This window comes from Schistocerca gregaria, chromosome 2, assembly GCF_023897955.1.
Source record: "Schistocerca gregaria isolate iqSchGreg1 chromosome 2, iqSchGreg1.2, whole genome shotgun sequence".
In the NCBI taxonomy this organism is placed as follows: Eukaryota; Metazoa; Arthropoda; class Insecta; order Orthoptera; family Acrididae; genus Schistocerca; species Schistocerca gregaria.
The window spans coordinates 595297248-595319580 of NC_064921.1; the positions used below are offsets into that span (position 1 = coordinate 595297248).

At 42.2% G+C, this 22333-nt stretch overlaps 1 protein-coding gene across 1 annotated transcript in view; it reads left to right on the plus strand.

Moving 5' to 3' along the window:
- Positions 1-22333, plus strand: part of LOC126336250 (nose resistant to fluoxetine protein 6-like) — a 304641-nt gene that overhangs the window by 244261 nt on the left and 38047 nt on the right. The window contains exon 10 of the mRNA XM_049999743.1: positions 13561-13702. Coding sequence (XP_049855700.1) covers positions 13561-13702 — 142 coding nt within the window. The remainder of the gene's footprint in view (positions 1-13560; positions 13703-22333) is intronic.

Below are 22333 nucleotides of genomic sequence, written 5' to 3' on the forward strand. Positions count from 1 at the left end.
ACGGAATCCAAACTGATCCTCCCCGAGGTCCGCATCTACCAGCTTTTCCATTCGTCTGTAAAGAATTCGCGTTAGTATTTTGCAGCTGTGACTTATTAAACTGATAGTTCGGTAATTTTCACATCTGTCAGCACCTGCTTTCTTTGGGATTGGAATTATTATATTCTTCTTGAAGTCTGAGGGTATTTCGCCTGTCTCATACATCTTGCTCACCAGCTGGTAGAGTTTTGTCATGACTGGCTCTCCCAAGGCCGTCAGTAGTTCTAATGGAATGTTGTCTACTCCGGGGGCCTTGTTTCGACTCAGGTCTTTCAGTGCTCTGTCAAACTCTTCACGCAGTATCGTATCTCCCATTTCGTCTTCATCTACATCCTCTTCCATTTCCATAATATTGTCCTCAAGTACATCACCCTTGTATAAACCTTCTATATACTCCTTCCACCTTTCTGCCTTCCCTTCTTTGCTTAGAACTGGGTTGCCATCTGAGCTCTTGATATTCATACACGTGGTTCTCTTCTCTCCAAAGGTCTCTTTAATTTTCCTGTAGGCAGTATCTATCTTACCTCTAGTGAGATAAGCCTCTACATCCTTACATTTGTCCTCTAGACATCCCTGTTTAGCCATTTTGCACTTCTTGTCGATCTCATTTTTGAGACGTCTGTATTCCTTTTTGCCTGCTTCATTTACTGCATTTTTATATTTTCTCCTTTCATCAATTAAATTCAATATTTCTTCTGTTACCCAAGGATTTCTAGCAGCCCTCGTCTTTTTACCTACTTTATCCTCTGCTGCCTTCACTACTTCATCCCTCAGAGCTACCCATTCTTCTTCTACTGTATTTCTTTCCCCTATTCCTGTCAATTGTCCCCTTATGCTCTCCCTGAAACTCTGTACAACCTCTGGTTCTTTCAGTTTATCCAGGTCGCATCTCCTTAATTTCCCACATTTTTGCAGTTTCTTCAGTTTTAATCTACAGGTCATAACCAATAGATTGTGGTCCGAGTCCACATCTGCCCCTGGAAATGTCTTACAACTTAAAACCTGGTTCCTAAATCTCTGTCTTACCATTATATAATCTATTTGATACCTTTTAGTATCTCCAGGGTTCTTCCACGTATACAACCTTCTTTCATGATTCTTAAACCAAGTGTTAGCTATGATTAAGTTGTGCTCCCTGCAAAATTCTACTAGGCGGCTTCCTCTTTCATTTCTTAGCCCCAATCCATATTCACCTACTATGTTTCCTTCTCTCCCTTTTCCTACACTCGAATTCCTGTCACCCATTACTATTAAATTTTCGTCTCCCTTCACTATCTGAACAATTTCTTTTATTTCATCGTACTTTTCTTCAATTTCTTCATCATCTGCAGAGCTAGTTGGCATATAAACTTGTACTACTGTAGTAGGTGTGGGCTTCGTATCTATCTTGGCCACAATAATGCGTTCACTATGCTGTTTGTAGTAGCTTACCCGCATTCCTATTTTCCTATTCATTATTAAACCTACTCCTGCGTTACCCCTATTTGATTTTGTGTTTATAACCCTGTAGTCACCTGACCAGAAGTCTTGTTCCTCCTGCCACCGAACTTCACTAATTCCCACTATATCTAACTTTAACCTATCCATTTCCCTTTTTAAATTTTCTAACCTACCTGCCCCGTTAAGGGATCTGACATTCCACACTCCGATCCGTAGAACGCCAGTTTTCTTTCTCCTGATAACGACATCCTCCTGAGTAGTCCCCGCCCGGAGATCCGAATGGGGGACTAATTTACCTCCGGAATATTTTACCCAAGAGGATGCCATTATCATTTAATCATAAAGTAAAGCTGCATGTCCTCGGGAAAAATTACGGCTGTAGTTTCCCCTTGCTTTCAGCCGTTCGCAGTACCAGCACAGCAACGCTGTTTTGGTTATTGTTACAAGGCCAGATCAGTCAATCATCCAGACTGTTGCCCCTGCAACTACTGAAAAGGCTGCTGCCCCTCTTCAGGAACCACACGTTTGTCTGGCCTCTCAACAGATACCCCTTCGTTGTGGTTGCACCTACGGTACGGCCATCTGTATCGCTGAGGCACGCAAGCCTCCCCACCAACGGCAAGGTTCATGGTTCATGGGGGGGAGTTCTGTGTTGAGGAGACAAAAATCACGAGATACCTGCTAATATCGTGTCGGACCTCCTTTTGCTGGCGTAGTACAGCAACTCGACGTGGCGTGGACTCAAAAAGTCTTTGGAAGTCCCTTGGATAAATACTGAGCCATACTGCCTGTATAGCCCTGCATGATTGCGAGAATGTTGCCGGTGCACGAACTGACCTCTCGATTATATCACATAAATGTTCGATGGGATTCAAGTCGGACCATCTGAGTGACCAAGTCATTCGTTCGAGCTGTCAACGTTCTTCAGACCAATCGCGAAGCCCGATGAAATGGCACTTCGTCATCGATAAAACTTCCATTGTTGTTTGAGAATATGGAGCCTGAGGATGGCTGCGAGAGATCTCCAAGTAGCCGAACGTAACCATTCCCAGTCAATGATCGGTTCAGTTGGACCAGACGAACCAATCCATTCCATGTAAACAAAGCCGACACCATTATGAAGCCACGAAGAGCTTCTACAGAGCCTCACTGACAGCTCGGGCTTCGTGAGGTCTACGCCACTCTCGAACCGTACCACGAGCAACTCAAATCGTGACCCACCTGACCAGGCCACGGTTTTCCAGTCGTCTAGGGCCCAACCAATATGGCCACGAGCCCAGCAGAGGCGATGTTGCGCTTTTAGCAGAGGCACTGTCCAGAAGTGGGAGAGGAGATTGACCATTCACAAGATTACTGATACCTGGATACACTGCAGATCGGTCATCAACGGTCACTGTAGCTGAGTGGTCAGCGCGACAGAATGTTAATCCCAAGGGCCCGGGTTCGATTCCCGGCTGGGTCGGATATTTTCTCCGCTCAGGGACTGGGTGTTGTGTTGTCCTAATCATCATCATTTCATCACTATCGACGCGCATGTTGCCAAAGTGGCGTCAAATGGAAAGACTTCACCCGGTCTACCCGACCGGAGGCCCTAGTTACGCGACATTTACATTTGGCAGAGGCACTCACGTCCGTCTTCTGCTGCCGTAGCCCATTAACGCCAAATTTCGCCGCACTGTACTAACGGACACATTCGTCGTACGTCCCACATTGATTTCTCCGGTTATTATCTGCAGTGTTGCTCATCTGTTAGCACTGGCAGCTCTACGCAAAGGCCGCCGTCCTCCGACGTTAAGTGAAGGCCGACGGCCGCTGCGTTTTCCGTAGTGAGAGGTAATGCCTGAAATTTGGTATTCTCGGGCATACTCTTGATGCTGTGGATCTCGGAATATTGAATTACCTAACGATTTCCGAAAAGGAATGTCCCATGCGTCTCGTTCCAACTACCGTTCCGCGTTCAACATCAGTTAATTCCAGTCGTGCGGCCGTAATCACGTCGGAATCCTTTTGACAAACGACAGCTCCGCCAATGCACTGCCCTTTTATACCTTGTGTACAAGGTACTACCGCCATCTTTATATGTGCACATCCCTAATACATAATTTCTATCACCTCAGTATACATTAATTTACTTGGAACACATTGTTAATTCTTCAATTGCAGTTTTTCATTTCAAGTTAGATTCTATATATTTTTGTAACAACTGTATTCCTTCTGGATGGTTAAGCCATACTTCATCATCACTGAAACAGCAGAAGGTCTCTTACCATGGAACATATGATAGTTAAAAATTAACTGACTTTCGTAAATGTCCCAACGGTTTTACCTGACATGAGAATGGAAATTTGTATAAGTTTACAGTTTTCTCAGTTTCACGAGGTATTTAACTTCTAACTTTTTTTTGAGAACGCCTGTGCTTAGTTTGATTTTACTTAGTATGAATGTATAGAAGAGCAATAGCGTAACAGATTGACGGCTAAATGCAATAGCTGCTGCATCACATTTAAATTTTAATAGAATACTTGTTCCTAAGTACATGATAATGTTGTAACTTGAAACGTGTTTTAAAATTTGGAAGGCCTTAATTTTTCCGGGGTAATTTCAGGAAGAGACTGTAGCAAATCTAAAGTAATTGCAACCATTAAAAATGGATTAAGAAAATACACTAACGGAAAGAAATCGCAACACCAAGAAGGAGTTTTAGACATAAGCGGTAGTTGGTGGGCGTGCTTATACGTCTGGAAGATGACGTCTATTCAAATTTTGCGCCAGTCTCACAAGAGTGGCACTAGCAGTGGTACTATGAGAATTTAAACCAAGCCTGCTTTAAACACGCGCTGCGGCGGTCGTAAGAGTTAGTTACCTTTGAGACTGGTCATTGCTGTTAGTCAAGAAAGCGTTCAAGGCGACAAAGACGCCTTTTTCAGCACCTCACTGAAATTGATCGTGGTCGTATAGTAGGTCTACGTGAAGCTGGGTGTTTCTTCTGCTATACCGCAGATATACTTGGAAGGAATGATTGCTGGCAGCTGTAGCTGGTGGAATCTACGACTTCGAGAAGTTCAGGATAAGATCGGCCACGTGGTATTACAGAGAGGAAAGAACATCGTGTTCAGCGTATGGCTCTGGCGCTTCGTACTGCAGCAGCAATTTGAGCAGCAGTTGGCAATGCAATGACATAAAGAACTGTTAAAAAGCGGTTACTTCAAATACAGCTCAGATCCAGAAGCCCTGTAGCGTGCTTTTCACCGCCCGCAAACCACCGCCGTTTGAGACTTCATTGGTGTCAAGCAAGAGCTCACTCGAGGGCAAAGCGCAGGTCTGTTGTGTTTTCTGATGAAAGCTCTTTCTGTCTCCGTGACGGTGATGGCCGTGTGTTTATATGTTAGGAAGAAGCCAGTTGAGTGTCTGCAACCAACCTGTCTGCAGCCTAGACACTCTGGACCTACACGTGGAGTTATGGTCCGAGGTGCAATGTCGTATGAGAACAGAACCACTCTCGTCGCCATCACACGCACCCTGAAATTAAGTCTGTACGTCAGTCTTATGATTGGACCTGCTGTGCTGTCATTTAGGAACATCAGTATAGGGGATGTTTTCCAACAGGATAACGTGCGCCCACATGCCGCTGTTGTAAATCAGCATGCTCTATACAGTGTCGACATGTTGCCTTGGGTGCTCGATCACCTGATCTGTTTCCAATAGAGCACATGTGGGACATCATCGAACGTAAAGTGCAGCGTCGCCCACAAACAGTTTTAATCGTCCCTGTATTGACGGACCAATTGCAACAGGCATCGGACTCCATTCCGCAAACTGACATCCGGAACCTGTGCAGCACATTGCATGCACATCTGCCTGCGTGCATTCAAAATTCTGGCGGTTACACTGGTTATTAATGTACTAGCATTTCACTTTTGCAATAGCTTATCTCGCGCTTACATTAACTGTGATATTACAATGTTAATGACTTTAATAAATTACTAGACAAATGTATTTCCGAAATTTTATCATTCCACGTTAATTTTTTTGTTTTCCGAGTTTTACCGTCAGTGTACATTTAACTTCTATCACAGGACTTTCTGGAGACGAAATTTCGAAAAGTATTCCTAGGTAGAACAAGATCCCCTTTTAATTCTAGTCTTGGCAATGATCTATTCTGTGATACTCTGCAAAAAATTGTAATTTTGATCCAAATAGATGCCACGTTTAGGAAAATTAAAGAATCACTTTGCAGAAGGAGGAGCAACTATATTAATATCAAGACCTAAGATGGAAACCCTGTTTGAGAACTAACATGAACACTGGTGCTGCAGTATTTTTTAATGTTTTGTGAGAAAAATTTGTAGCTCTGCAAGACAACAAATTAAGCCAGAATCATTCCAGTGAAACGCAGGAATACATCGAAAATGTCCAGGCAGACAACACTTTAAGATGTAAGAGAAAATCACACAAAAATACCACCACTAACGACGTTTTAAATGAACAAAAGGTAATGTTTGTGGTAAAATCACAAATTTTTGGTACATAACATAACAAATACTTTAATTGAATTACGAAGGAAAGAAAGAATTATAGCAATGTAAATCACTTAGGAATGAAATAAAGAGGAAGTGCACAGAAGGCATGCTGTAATGGCTGTAGAAAAAAAGGTAAAGAAATCATTCAGAATATAGAAAAGCCAAAAGAACCTTCGGTGAACTAGAGTACAGGGGTGTCAATATTAAAGATTAAGTTCCGCTGTTAAACGCAGAGGAGATAAGGAGATAGCTGCTAGTCAGACAGCAGCAGCTGGCCGAGACAGATGCGACTTCGTAACCAGAAGCGAATTTTATATCATCATCTGCGTGCTTTAATAGTTTATTTTCTTGAGTTTCTGGGTGTTTATTTATATCTAATAGCTACAGTTCTCGCGTTTTCCTTTGTGTCCGAAAGTAAAACGACTTTGTGGCATATTGCAAGTTCCTAATCAGGGGCGAATTATTTAGTTTCACATGAGTGCTTCGATAGTTAGATTTTTGAATCTTTGCGTATTAATCTAATTTATTAGACACAGTTGCTGCGTTTTCGTCAGTGTCTACAGTAGAGTTCCGCAGCAAGTGCCGATAATTCGTTTATCTGTATAGTTGTGTTTTCCACAGTCTTTAGCATGGACAGGGATGTGATTATAGTGTGCAGAGGCGAATCGGGTTGGTGACACTTCGCTCTCAGCTCCAGGCTGCGATGACTTCGGTTACAAAGCTTGAGGCTGTTGTGGATGGGCACCACTATAGTTGGCAAGCCGTGAGGATGCAACGGCCGTCCCGCACGTCCGAGTCCTCTGATCGGTCATCACCAGTGGCCATCCCAGTTACTGTTCGCACTGAGGCTGACCCCTCACCTGTGGTTGAGAGGGAGGTCACCCTAGGGCGTAGTAGGCGGCGAAAGACTTGCCAGGTGGCTGCATGTAAGGCCCTCCCGGTTAGTCTGACAGACAGGTTCTAGGTACTGTCTGTGGCTGACACTGTCGCTTAGCCAGATGCCGTCGCCAGTCCTTTTTCAGAGGAAATCTCTCAGCCTGCAAGATCCGGACAATCACAGGGGGTGGGATTATAGATAGTTGGGAGCTCCAACGTTAGGCGCTTTATGGGGCACCTTAGGGACATGGTTGCCAAGAAGGGAAAGAAAACCAATGCGCACTCAGTATGCATAATGAGTGGCGTCATTCCAGACGTGGAATGTGTCCTTTTGGATGCCATGAAGAGCACAGGGTGGAGGCAATTACAGGTTTCACATCGATACCAATGATGTGTGTCACATTGGATTAGAATATATTCTCTCTGGTTTCGAGCGGCTAGCAGAAGTGGTGAAGGCTGACAGTTTTGCTTGCGAGATGAAAGCAGAGCTGAACATTTGCAGCATAGTCGACAGGACCGATTGTGGACCTCTGGTACAGAGTCCATTGGAGGGTCTGAATCAGAGGCTCAGGCGGTTCTGCGACAGTGTAGGATGCAGATTCCTCAGCTTGCGCCAAAGGGTGGTTGGGTTTCGGATTCTGCTAAATAGGTCAATTGTCCACTATACGCAGAAGTCGGCTACACGGGGCAGGGGCTGTGTGGCGTGAGTGGACTGGGCGGTTTTTTGGGTTAGAGGGTCCCAGGAAAACACAAAAAGGGCATCAGTCACAAAGGGTGTAGGCCGAACACAGGAAGATCGTAGATGTAGGAACCATCGGTATAACAATTGTAAATTGTCGTAGCTGTGTTCGGGAAGCACCAGAGCTCCAAGCGCTAGTAGAAAGCACTGATGCTCAAATCGTTATAGGCATTAAAATCTGGCTAAAGCCGGAGATAAGCTCAGCCGAAATTTTTGCGAAGAACCTAACGGTGTTCCGAAAGGATAGGCTAAACACTGTTGGCGGTGGCGTGTTTGTGCTGTTAGAAGTAGTTTATCTTGTCGCAAAATTGAAGTAGATAGTTCCTGTGAGTTAGTATGGGCAGAGGTCATTGTTGGCAATCGGAATAAAAAAAAATTTGATCCTCTTACCGAACTCCCAATTCAGGTGATACAATTGTTAAACGGTTCAAAGAAAACGTGAGTTTGATTTCAAACACGTACCCGATCCATACGATTATAGTTAGTGGTGACTGTAATTTACCTTCGATATGTTCGCGAAAATACATGTTTAACTCCGGAAGTACGCATAATACATCATCGGGAATGGTGCTACAGTCATTCTCTGAAAACTATTTTGAGAAGTTAGTCCATGAGCCCACGCGAATAATAAACGGTTGTGAAAACACACTTGACCTATTAGCAACAAATAATCCTGACTTCATAACAAGAGTCAAAATGCATACAGGGATTAGTGAAAACAGGGTTGTCGTAACGAGATTGAATATTGTAACCGCTAAATTTTACAAAAATAAACTAAAAATGTACCTATTCAAAAAAGCAGATAAAAATCCACTTGATGCCTTCCTGAGAGACAGTCTCCACTCCTTCCAAATTAGCAACATAAGTGTAGACCAGATGTGGTTTGAATTCAGAGATATAGTATCGGGAGCAATTGAAAAATCTATGCCAAATAAATTAACAAACGACGGAGCCGATACTCCTTGTTTCACAAAACAGATCAGATCACTGTTGCAGAAACAACGAAACAAACATCCCAAATTTAAACAGACGCAAATACCCCAAGATTGGCGATCTTTTGCAGAAGGTAGAAATTTAGCGTGGACTTCAATGCGAGATGCTTATAATAGTTTTCACAACGAAACTTTGTCTCGAAACCCAGCAGAAAATCCAAAGAGATTCTGGTCGTACGTGAAATATGACAGCGGCAAGACACAATCAATGTCTTCTCTGCGCAATGAAGATACTATCGAAGACAGTGCTGCCAAAGCAGCATTATTAAACAGTCTTCCGTAATTCCTTCACCAAATAAGGTGAAGTAAATACTCCAGAATTTGAATCAAGAACAGTTGCCAACAAGAGCAACTTAGAAGCAGATATCCTCGGAGTAGTGAAGTAACTTAAATCACTTATTAAAAGCAAGTCTTCTGGTCCAGACTGTATACTAATTAGGTTCCTTTCAGAATATGTTGCTACCGTAGCTGCATACTTAACAATCATATACAACCGTTCGCTCCACGAAATAGCCGTACCCAAAGACTAGAAAGTTGCCTAGTTCACACCAATATTCAAGAAAGGTAGTAACAGTAATCCACTAAATTATAGGCTCATGTCATTAACGTCGATATGCAGCAGAATTTTGGAATATATGTAGTGTTCGAACATTATGCATTACCTCGCTCTATTGACACACAGTCAACATGGATTTAAAAAACATCGTTCTTGTGAAACACAACTAGCTCTTTACTTACATGAAGTTCCGAGTGCTATTGACAAGGGATTTCAGATAGATTCCGTATTTCTGGATTTCCGACAGGCTTTTGACACTGAACCACACAAGCGGCTCGTAGTGAAATTACGTGCTTATGGAATATCGTCTCAGTTATGTGACTTGATCTGTGATTTCCTGTCTGAGAGATCACAGTTCGTAGTAATTGACGGAAAGTCATCGGGTAAAACAGAAGTGACTTCTGGCGTTCCCCAAGGTAGTGTTATAGGCCCTTTGCTGTTCCTTATCTATATAAACGATTTTGGAGACAATTAAGCAGCCGTCTTCGGTTGTTTGCAAATGACGCTGTCGTTTATCGACTAATAAAGTCATCAGAAGATCAAAACAAACTGCAAAGCGATTTAAAAAGGATTTCTGGATGGTACGAAGATTGGCAGTTGACCCTAAATAACGAAAAGTGTGAGGTTATTCACATGAGTGCTAAAGTGAATCAGTTAAACTAAGGATACATGATAAATCAGTCAAATCTAAAAGCCATATATTCAACTAATACCTAGGAACTACAATTACGAACAACTTAAATGGGAAGGAACACGTAGAAAATGTTGTGTTGCAGGCTAATCAAAGACTGCGTTTTATTGGCAGGACAGTTAGAAAATGTAACAGATATACTAAGGAGACTGCCTACACCGCGCTTGTCCGTCCACTTTTAGAATACTGTTGCGCGGTTTGGGATCCTTACCAGATAGGATTGACGGAGTACATCGAAAAAGTTGAAAGAAAGGCAGCACGTTTTGCATTATAACGAAATATGGAAGAGAGTGTCCCTGAAATGATAGAGGATTGGGGTGGACGTCATTAAAACAAAGGCGTTTTTCGTTGAGGCGGATTCTTCATACGAAATTCCAATCACCAGCTTTCTCCTACGAATGCGAAAATATTTTTTTCCCACCGACGTACATAGGAAGAAACGATCACCATGATAAAATAAGGGAAATCAGAGCTCGTACGGAAAGATATAGGTGTTCGCTCCTTCCGCGCGCTACACGAGATTGGAATGCTAGAGAATTATGAAAGTGGTTCGATGAACACTCAGCCAGGCACTTAAATGTGAGTTGCAGAGTATCCATATAGATGTAGATGTACTGTCTGATGACATGACAGAAGGAATGGGAGTCGATAGGGGATCCAGTTCTAGAGTCAGAATTCGATAAGGCTTTGGAATGTGTGCCATCACTGTAGGCAGAAGCGGTAGATAACACACGTTAGAAGATTGTATTTCGACTTGGGGAAGTGGCAAACAAACGACTGGCTATTTAGGTAGGCATGTAGGATCTATAAGAATGAAGCCGTAACATCGGACTTGCCGAAAAAATATTACCTAGATAATCCCGAACATAGCTTCGGCAGATACTGTACGAGCGACAGTTATCGTGTGATCATTTTAATTTCACAGACATCCAAGTTGCTAACGCGAGTAATATATAGAAGAATGGATAAGTACGTTGAGAAGCTGTCAGATGACGATCAGCTTTTATCCTTGGAACGTTGAAGTCCCACAGAACTAGTGATGATGTTGCACCTAATAATAGAAGAAAGACTTAAGAATAATCAAGACACGTCATAGAATATGTCGACCATGAAAAAGCGTTCGACAATGTCAAATGGTGCAAGATGTTTGAAATTGGGGGAAAATAGCAGTAAGCTGTAGGGAAATACAGATAATATACAGTACATACGAGAATCAAGGGGGAACTATAAGAATGGAAAATCAAGAAAGAAGTGCTCGGATTAAAATTGGTTCCAACAGCAACGCAGTTTTTCAGCCCTACTGTTCAATCTATAAATCGAAGAAACAATGATGGAACTTAAAAAAATTCCAAGAGTGGGATCAAAATTCAAGGCAAAAGGTTATCAATAATAAGACTGGCTGATGGCATTCCTACGCTCATTGAAATCGAAGAAAAATTACAGGACCTGACACATGGAAAAAGCAGTCTATAAATAGACAAGAATATGGAATTAGAGTAAACCGTAGAAAGACAAAAGTGCAATGGAATAGATGAGATGAAATTAGTGATAAACTTAACATCAAAGTTGGTGACTACAAAGTATATGAAGTTAAGGACTTCTGCCGGCTTGAAAATAAAATAACAGAAGATGAATAAAGCAAAGAGGATATAAAAATCAGACTAGCGTCGGTAAAGAGGTTATTTCTGGCCAAGCAAAATTTGCTGGTATCAAACATAGGGCTTAATGTGAGGAAGAAATTTCTGAGAATATACTTTTGGAGCACGGCATGTGTGTTAGTGAATCGTGGACTACGGGACAACCGGTATAGAAGAGAATCGAAGAGTCTAAGATGTGTTGCCATAGAAGGATGTTGAAAATTACGTGAACTGCTAAGATAAGGAATGAGGAGGTTCTCGTCAGAATAGCCGAAAAAAAACCTATGAAAAACATTGAGAAGTAGAGAGGACAGGATGATAGGACACCTTTTAACACATCTGGGAATAACTTGTATGAATTAGATGTTCTACGGTACTGTAGACAGTAAAAACTGCAGGAGAAGACAGAGATTGAAATAATACAACAAATAGTTGAGGACATAGGGTGTAAATGACACTGTGGACTGAAATGATCGGATCAAGTGAGGAATTCGTGGCGGCTCGGATCGAACCTTTTAGAGGACTGATCACTCAAAGAAGACGAAAAACTGGTTAAATAAATACGCATTTTTAAAATTTTGCAAAAACCGATTCCAATAGCGTTAATGTAGTTAGTTTTCTAATGCCTAATGTGATACTACAGTATTCCCCTTTGAGCGGGGAAAAGAAAAAATCCATGCCCATGGTACGTCACTTATTGAAAAATATTATCACTACCGTCAACAGTTGGACATCCAAGGTTGGTAAAGGCCTCCTCTAGACTTTTCCGCGTAATAAAGTCTCCTGCATCTTCTCAAACGCCTTCTAGCCACAACTCCTTAGCTCTTCGTTTCGGTCTTCTCTTGTCTCCTGGAATGCAGCGAACAACCTTTGTCCACCTACCATTCATCCGCCTGGCTACATGTTGCGCCAACCTCAAGTGTATTTACATTAAGCTTGTTATTATGTTTCTAGTCTGTTTGCTGGTACATTTATTTGTTTTCCTGTCTCTACTACTACTTTGCAACACTCATCCACCGAACGAGGTTGGGGTTGTTTGGGGAAGGAGACCAAACCGCGAGGTCATCGGTCTCATCCGATTAGGCAAGGACGTGGAAGGAAGTCGGCCGTGTCCTTTCAAAGGAACCATCCCGGCATTTGCCTGGAGCGATTTAGGGAAATCACGGGAAACCTAAATCAGGATGTCCGGACGCGGGGTTCAACCGTCGTCCTCCCGAATGCGTGTCCAGTGTGCTATCCACTCCGAACGAGGTGGCACAGTTATCACACAGGAGCATTCGGGAGGACGACGGTTCAAACCCGCGTCCAGCCAACCTGATTTAGGTTTGTCGTGATTGCCCTAAGTCGCTTCAGGCAAATGCCGGGATGTTTCCTTTGAAAGGACACAGCGGCTTCCTTCCCCACCTTGTCCTAATCCGATGGGACCGATGGCCTAGCTGTTTGGTCCCCTCCCCCAAACCAACCAACCAACACACATCCCTCCATTGCTCGTTGGCAGAGCCTCAGATTTTGAATTGAGAGACCATACTTCACGTCTACAGGTGAAAACAAGTAAGACACATATCGAAAGCTTTGGTTTGAAAAGTCTCATTTAGTGTACCCAAAGCAGTTCACGTCATTTTTATTCTTCTGTGTATTTAGTTCGCTAAATGTCCCGTTCTTGTCTTCATTCAACCCAAATACGCAAATCGTTGATTGGTTTTATGATTTTATTTTCAAGTTTTACAATATTGTTCTCAATATACATTGATTTAATCTTGTCGTAACAGATTTTCAGCCTTACTTGTAAACTAGGTCTACTGACTTGTTCCATTCGTTACTATTGTTTGTCTGCGCTGCAGGCTAATGGTATGATGTCATCAGCAAAACGTGCAATAGGAGTAAAGAAAAGTAATAAATTTACATGCTCAACCAAACAGGGTTCCGGGAATAGCAAGCTAGTGTTACTGCATACGTAACGATTATAGTGTAACTCAGTAATCTATAAATAAATAACTGCATTGGATTTACATCAAGCAGAACGAATGTCACAGTAGAGGCGACTGTGAATCACGTGCCTTTTCTTTCTAGCGTGCTGAAGAACTTCCGCGAGACCAAAGTATTCCAGAAGCTGTACGTAGCGTCGCACAACAGAGCAACTCCCTACCTTTTGGGAGTGATGGCCGGAATACTGGTGTACCGCGGAAGAAACCTGAAGAGGAAAATGAACGAGGTATTTTAACGTACATTATTGGGCGTAATTATATTCTGTTCGTAAGATTTTGCTGTGTCTTCTTGTGATGTAACAGCAAACAATGGTAGTGTTTTATATACTACTAGCTGAGTTCCCGGCGTTGCCCGGGTATTCATTCATTCCAGTCTCTTAACAGCCCACCTCCTCCTTCCCCCTATCTCTAACCATCTCTCCTCCCCCCCCCCCCCCCCACTCTCTATGACCATCTACTCCGCTCTTCTCTCTCTCTGTCCATCTTCTCCTCCTCCTCCTCCTCCTCATCTCTTTGTCCCTCTTTCTTTCTCTATCGCCATATTATCGTTCCCACTCAAATTTCCTGTTCTAAGCCCCACAGTATTTCTTTCCATATAGTAAATAATATATGTACCAAGTTTGGCTGATGTCGGTTCAGGAGCTTTTCAGTCGCGACTTTGCCAGCGTACGCACCTGTCACATGCATGCCGCCTATATTTAACGTCTTCAAACATGTTTGTAGACATATTTCACCAGTATCTCTAGCGAATTTCGCCCTGCAGTTTTGTTTTCACGCAGCTGAATGTTTATGACATCGTAACTCCAGAACTCTGTCTCTTACAATGAGATTTTTTGGCACGTAAATTGAGTAGTATATGCGAATACTGTGTGCAACATGTGCTATGAAAAGAGTTAGTAATAAAGATGTAATAAATTAAAACGTCGAGCCCCATGCGGCAGTTTTACTGCACCAACAGTGAAAACAGTAAGCGATAAACATTTTTTCTTTCATTTTTTTGCTGCGGGTGTCAGTGAGAATATGTCTTGTAAGGGTGTGTGCAATTATGTGCACAGTTTGTTACAAGTCACTAAGTACCCTCATTCCCAAATATTGGATGAATATAGTCTAGCTATTTGCTCTTCATGAGGTACGCGTCTTTTTCACCCACCATTCGCACCTGTTTGAGAGTTTGGTGCCTCTTATCGTCTCAGTAGTTCTTTCAAAAAGATAAGTGATATGTACATCAAGTTTGGTTGAATATTATCCAGAGGTTTAGGAGGAGATGTGATGCATAAAAAACATACATTTTGTAACGTTCTTTAAAAATGTGTTGGTGTTTTTGTTTGTCAATGAAAGTGAAATGCGCAATGTTTGTGTAATGCAAATTTGCTGTGTGATGTGTTGTTGACCAAATGACTTAATCTGCAAAACCCTACATAATTTTGATAATTAAATCAATCCCTCTGAAATTTACTCAATCTCGTAAGCACCGAGTTCTATGGCCCTGTACAAAAAACTGACAAAGTTCCCTGTGGAAATAAAAAACCAAAGAAATTTTCCTTAGCTCTAGAGTCGCAACGGATGTAATCTTGGTATTCTGTTCTCTCCACAGTAGGCATAGAAAATATTCAATCTTGGCACGGCGAAGTGCAATGCCGGCCGTGAAATAACTTCATACGAATAATATCAATAGATTGGTTGATAACTGAATAACCTTGAAAATGTTCAGTGAAAATACTGGACATTTCTTCAGCGCTGTGTAACGCTGTTACAAAGAATAATATTTTTTATGATTCTGGCACATTAATACTTTTCTGATTCTGATTGAAAAATGACTTCTTTAAAAAAATATTCACTGTATTTAAATAAACACGACATGGAAGAATATGAGGTACTGAAAGGGGATATCCTAAGACCAAATGCTTCAGTTTTAAAATTGTATTGAAAATAAATTTTGTCCTTCACAAAATCTGATATGAACCATTTTACATTATTTTCCAAATCGGTGAACTTCCCAACTGTTCTACAATTCTCAATTACCGTCGTAATTAAAAACACTAGAATCGTTACATGACAAAAAGTCTGACATCGTTTGACAAAATATATTCCAAACTTTAACTTTTCTGCATCAGGATTATAAAACACACAAAATATTACAAATCGGTTATACCTAATCAACCTATACATTAAATCTGATGGAAAACACTTGGGTTCTACATTCAAGGGTAAGCACTGTAAAAATTAGCAAAGGCCACTTGCTTTGCTGCGTACTCAAAACTAAATATACAAAATTTCATTACCTTTCAAATTTGTTCCAGTTGCTTCACCTCTAAGTTACAGTATCATTTATCACTTCATTTTATAAAAACTGTATTATGCTGCGTCCATAGACCAACAACTGAATTCTCACAGATGGCCATCAGCTTTAAGTTTTACATCGTACCTACGAAAGAGTGCAACGGCAACTGCTAGTGCGCACCGAGCGGCCCTACTTATGATCGATTCTGCCACTCAGGCAACATTTTTGGTTCAGTGGGTGTCGAAAACACAATCTCTTCTACATACTACAATCGTTTCAGGTAATTTTTCATTATTTATATTACAAAATCGAGCACCACGTACAAGTGGATCCCTCACAATTTTTATAATACACTGCCGGAAAAAAAAATTAGTAAATCTGGAAAGACGACGTCGAGTGTGATCCGATGACGGCGTATACCACGTGGGATTAGTAGATGTGCTGATAATGGTTTCAACGCCGTCCGTCAACAAATAACGCAGTAGCATAGCTACCACGGCACCATCTGTGTCTACCACCAGGGTATAGAAGATGTGCTGAAAATGGTTTCACAGTCGTCTGTCAACAGATAGTGCAGTACCGTAGCTACCAGAGCGCCATTTTGTCTACCCTTTAATAGGAATGCTCACAGCCAGACAGCCAGAAGGCTCAGTGTGGTACAAACGTGTGAAGCAAGCAAGCAACCATGCTTTGGCCAGCTTTGACCTTATGGTATTCGAGAAATAAAACCGAAGGCAAGCCGTCAGTCGTTGTTGTGCCCTGAGGTAATGTGAAGTATCAGTGGCGAAACAGGTCCAGGACCGAATCACACAAGGTTCCAGAAAACGGGGTGGACCTCTCATAAGAGTAAACCAGTAACCAGCAGCTGTAGGCAACATATGGTAATTTGCTGAACACACAGAATACAAAGCGCTGTGGTGACTATTCGTGACCATTTTACATTCAGCAGCAAATTAAAGGGTTGAATGACCACTGTGGGCTAAGAACTCATTCCTTTAAGCTTTCCGTAACATTACAAAATTAAATTTCTGTTAGAGCGTTGACAATTAAAATGTAATATATGTAACAACCAATAACGAATGTCATAGGAAGATCAGAGCAAATATAAGTATCTTCTGGTAAATAGAACCAGCATTACAGTTAATAAACGAGCAACAGTCTTCGGTTACTGTTTTATAAATACGTACTTTATATTATTCTTCTAGATAAGATACTATTTTACGTTAAATTAACACACTGTATACTGTTTTCCTACAACAGAGAAGCTGATAAGTGGCATGCTGCCGTATTAAGAAGTACCAACAATGAATATAGCAGCGTACGCGTTGCTCGAATTACAAATGCAAATCACCCATGAAACATATTTGAATACCACACCAGACCAACATGAATACCGAGTAATGATATATAGAAAAGCAGAAACAGCGTAGCCTAGGGGCATCAGATAATGAATAATGTAGAAACAGAGCAACGTATTTAACACAGTGGGCATGCTATATGGAGGAATTTCTCCCACACAGAGACCACGAATCCCAAGCAAAACAACTACAGGAAACTTCCATCCGTTATTCATATTTTAAAAAGCTCAACGTTGCCACATTTCCTATCGCAAGATGCACATAGCTTTAGTGACATTGAGAGAGTTATCTAAGCTCAAGCCGTTTCAGCCGTGATTGAACTGGTGGGAAGATAATGTGAGTACACAGACAGCGTATTCATTCAGACTTAATGTCGCCGTGGGAAAGACGTCTCAATAATGATACAGTAAATTTGAGGGAAAACATTGGTCGCGAATACCTGTTCAGCAAGGAAAATAACACCAAAAGACTCAAAAAACGTATCACAAGAATAAGGGAAAACACAAGAAAATGTACAGGCTATGATAAAGACAGTCAAAACTAGTAACGGGTTAAGCTCTATATTAAATTATCACACAGACATGGATAACATTAAACCACATGTCCAAAATGAGCAAAGATGACCCACTACCTACAACCAGTAGAAACATTTTTCAAAGAAAATAAGTATGTCATGTTGCCTGCATAAAATGCAGGAGAACGAGTGCAAGGAAAGGCAAGACCCAGGGTACTGGATATGAAATGTGGAAAGAAAAATAAACCTATGAATTATTAGGACACCTACAACTATGTAATCCTTCTTATGAATAAGGCTGACGCATGAAACAATAAAACAACCCATCATGAGCACAAATTTCAGCAGAATTTCATGAGTATGCAAATCTAAATCATATGAAAGAACTATCATCTGCGCCATTAACGCATATGCAGTCCCATAGTGATTTCTACTTTTGACCTCACTGCTTGGACAAAAGCAGACCTGAAAGTAATCCAGAGAAAGATATGGGAAATGTTCATGAATTAGGGCAAACAGTATCTTAAATCACTAGTTGAAAGACTAATCATTCCACCTGAGAAAGGGGGTTAACAGATACTGAACAGCGACACAGAATCAACTTTGCACTAAGTAGCACTTCATCAAAAATGTATCAACATTAACTACAGACATAAACTACATATCACGTAATCACCACGGTAAAGACAAAAATAATTGATACCAAAATGGAAGGTCACGTCAGGAAAGAACTACACATGGAACATGTGAATGAGTTCAGCCAGGTCGGCCGCGGTTTCCGAGCGGTTCTAGGCGCTTCAGTCCGGAAACGCCAGACTGCTACGGTCGCAGGTTCGAATCCTGCCTCGGGCATGGATGTGTGTGATGTCCTTAGGATAGTTAGGTTTAAGTAGTTTTAAGTCGAGGGGACTGATGACATCAGATGTTAAGTCCCATAGTGCTTAGAGCCATTTGGACCATTTGGACTTCAGCCAGTTCCATGTCGATTTTCAGGCATCGAGTCACTGACTGAAAACGCGGTTTACGCCCAGAAACGGATTTTTGACCGCGAAACTGTAATGGAGAACTATCGAAAGTATAACCAGAAGGAACAAGCAATATTACAAAAATAAAATGTACAATGAAATTGAAACACTAGGAAAGCTACCAAATAACGAAATTTAACTTTTTGTGCGCATATGCAAGGTCCAGTTACATTAATGTAACCACCACCTATGTTCCAGATCAACGTGCTATAACCATTCACGAATGGAAGATGGTAGCAACTGGAGTGTCGCTGGGATGCGGGAAACAGTGCAGTCGTTTCTTAATGCGGAAATGGGGCGATTTGTTTGATACCCAAATAGGCATGCTCATTGGCTTTCGGGCCAAGGGTGGAAGCATTTCCGAAACGGCTAAGTTTGTAAACTGTTCATGTGACACCATGGTTAAAATATACCATACATGGCAAAAGGGCGCCTAGGCTACTGTGCACCATGGGCCATAGAGACAGGTGTGAACGAAGGCTGTGGAGATGTGTACGGCCGAACGAAAAGTGCAGCTGTTGAGCAACTGGCCGCCCAGATGAACCAAGGGACTTCCGACGGTGTCTCCTCAACGAAAGCCCAGTAAAAGTTGCGGCTGTGGGCCTCCACAGACGGCGCCTGGTTCATGTGTCCATGGTAACTGCTGCTGATAGGCGACGGAAGCTGCAAGTTGCAAACGAATGCCGCAACTACACATCCAAGCTTTTCAGATCAATCATGTTTTATGCTCCATCAGAGGCCGTTAGCGTGTACAGCGTCAAACGTTAGAAAACAAACACTATGTAACTATCACTGGAAGGGTCCATGCAGGAGGAGGGAGCATTGCCGTCTACCGAATGTTTTAGTGACATTTCCAAGCTGACCTCGTCATTCTAGAAGGCACAGTGGATGAACGAGGACTGTGTCTACCCCTACACGCAGTGTGCTTTTCCTCAGCACGATGACATCTACCAGTAGGACAACGCAGCGTGTCACACAGCTCGCAGTGTACGTGCATGATTCCAAGAGCAGAAGGATGAGTTGACCGTGCTCCCCTGGCCACCAAACTCTCCAGATTAAAACCGAATCGACAATCTACGGGACCAAATCGATTGGGCTGTTCGCGCCATGAAAATTCAACGGAGAAACCTAGCACAGATGGTTACGGCACTGGAATCAGCGCTGCTAAACATCCCTGTAGGTACCTTTCAGTACCTCACTGACTCTCTCCCTGCACTTCTCTCAGCGGCCCGCGCTGGAAAAGGTATTTATGCAGGCCTCTGACGGGTGGACATGTTAATGTTGCTGAACATGTAGTATTGGTCCGTGCACGATAGTGTTCAGTACCAAATGGTTCAAATGGCTCTAAGCACTATGGGACTTAACATCTGAGGTCATCAGTTCCCTCGACTTAGAACTACTTAAACCTAACTAACCTAACGACAACACACACATCCATGCCCGAGGCAGGATTCGAACCTGCGACCGTAGCAGCAGTGCGGATGCGGACTCAAGCGCCTAGAATCGCTCGCCCACACCAGCCGGCAGTTCAGTATCAAACCCCGCGTGAAAATCCGATTTCTCAGGGGGGCGTATGTCGTGTTCTACTGATCACACATATGAGACCACCTGTGCACCTTTCTGAAGAAAGTGCGTACTGTAGCAATCCCACAGTACAGGGTCAAAATTTCAATGTTACACACTACCTCCAGCCCAGGAAAACTGCGAAGAGCGGTCGTTTCCTTAGGATTAGTTGTGACCTGGGATGTACTTTAGGCGGATTATAAAATACCATTCGTTCATGGGCGGTCTCTGAGAAACCCCGAGAAACCATGATTTTTGGGTATGAAAAGTACCAGTTGTGCAGATGGTCACTTTTATAATTTCTATTCATGATAAATCATCGGAATTATTACCATGAATTCTTAACATGATATTGTCGGGGAACCTTGAAAATTTCTTCGACATCTTTATCCATTACCGAGATCCACAAGTGCAAAGTTACCGTACTCTTGCAGTTAAAATTTGCACCTACTATCCGGTCTGAGGCTTAAATGTAAACTTAATTGACGTACTGAACAAGTAGAATAGGTTCTAGGGTCATCGCTTGGGTTCTGTGGTCATGAAAGAATATTTTTAGTCAGTATTGTTTTACTAACAAAACTTTATGGCACGCTGTCTCTGTAATGGTCACTTCACGTCTAAAATATACCCAAAGTAACAAACGGCAGTGACCAAACATTAGCTACGAAGGGTCTTTATATGCTTGAAAAGAACAATTATTGAGAACCAGAAAGACTGCAAATCCAGTAAAATATTTCTAATGCCATTTTTACATTTCTAAAATACAAATCATACGCCGAGCGCTTTCGATTAGTTGCAAACGAGCCACAAAAAGTGTAAAGCACACCATTTGTGTTAACCTTATATTACGTGTACTTATTTCTTGTTAATATGTGCCGAACTATATAACTGTGTCGAAGTATATGAACTGTCAAAACTTCACTGGCCTATAGAATTGGTTTTTAATACCCATCACAACCTGCTGTGTAAGCGAAAAGAAGGAATCCAGCGAAGAAATGCTCTTGTCGGAACACGAAAAAGACTCAGAGAAAGTGGGGAACCTGTTCCCTTGATCCTTATTCCTCACTTCTCGTCATAAATGTTGGCATGGGAACATATTCGCGCTTTTTTGTGCAGAAAGAGAGCAGCAGAGAGACAGTGACTGTAGAAGAGAGAAGAGACAGTGATGGTTGAGAGAGAAAGTGGCAGTGGAAATGTAACGGAGAAAGTCAAAGAGAGAGGAGAGATTGACGATTAGTGAGAGTGACAATACATGGGAGAGATGAATGGAGATACAAGCACTGGGAGCCAAAGAGAGAGGAGACATTGGAAATGAAAAACACCCATGAATGGAGACCGTATATATGTTTGAGGGGCCTGGACCTCCCAGACTGGCGAAGTTTAACACGCAAGAATAGGGAAAGGTGCACCTTTGACCGAAATTTTAAAATGTGGGCACAGGGGAAAAATAAGCTGACCCTTCCCCCAGAACGTTTGAGGTGCCGAGGTATGCTGGCAGTGGTAAAGAACTGGGATCTAGTGTAAATCAGTGGGAGGAGAAAGATATATTTAATGTCAGCGAGAGGCAGATGCTGAGTATGAGGGCTAAGCTACAAGGAGAGACTGTGTAAAAAGATTTAGAATGTTCTGTTTTAAAAGACCACGAATATCTTCACATGCCAAAATTTTTGGCGAGGAAGGCCGAATGAGGACTGAAGAAGGCGCTGGTTCCCCACTTTTCTGCCAGTCTTTTGCAGAGGAGTCCATCCGCCTGTTTTGTACTCCGACGGGAGCATCTTCCACTGGGTAGTAGAAGAAATACATGATCAAATTTTTAGGAGGTTTTGGGGATTAATGGGTATGAAATTTAGTTCAAGAAATTTCCACGTCACGTAGAAATGACAGTTTTAACCTGGGTGGGCATCGAGTGAAACTCAGCTTGAACGACAGGTGGAAGGTACGTGATTCCATGCTGCTTCAACTGTAGTGTTCAAATAGTGTGTGTGTGCGTGTGTGTGGGTGTGTGTGTGTGGGTGTGTGGGTGTGTGAGTGTATGAGAGAGAGAGAGAGAGAGAGAGAGAGAGAGAGAGAGAGAGAGAGAGATTGGGTATATGAAAGAAAAGGCTAAGATCTCAAGT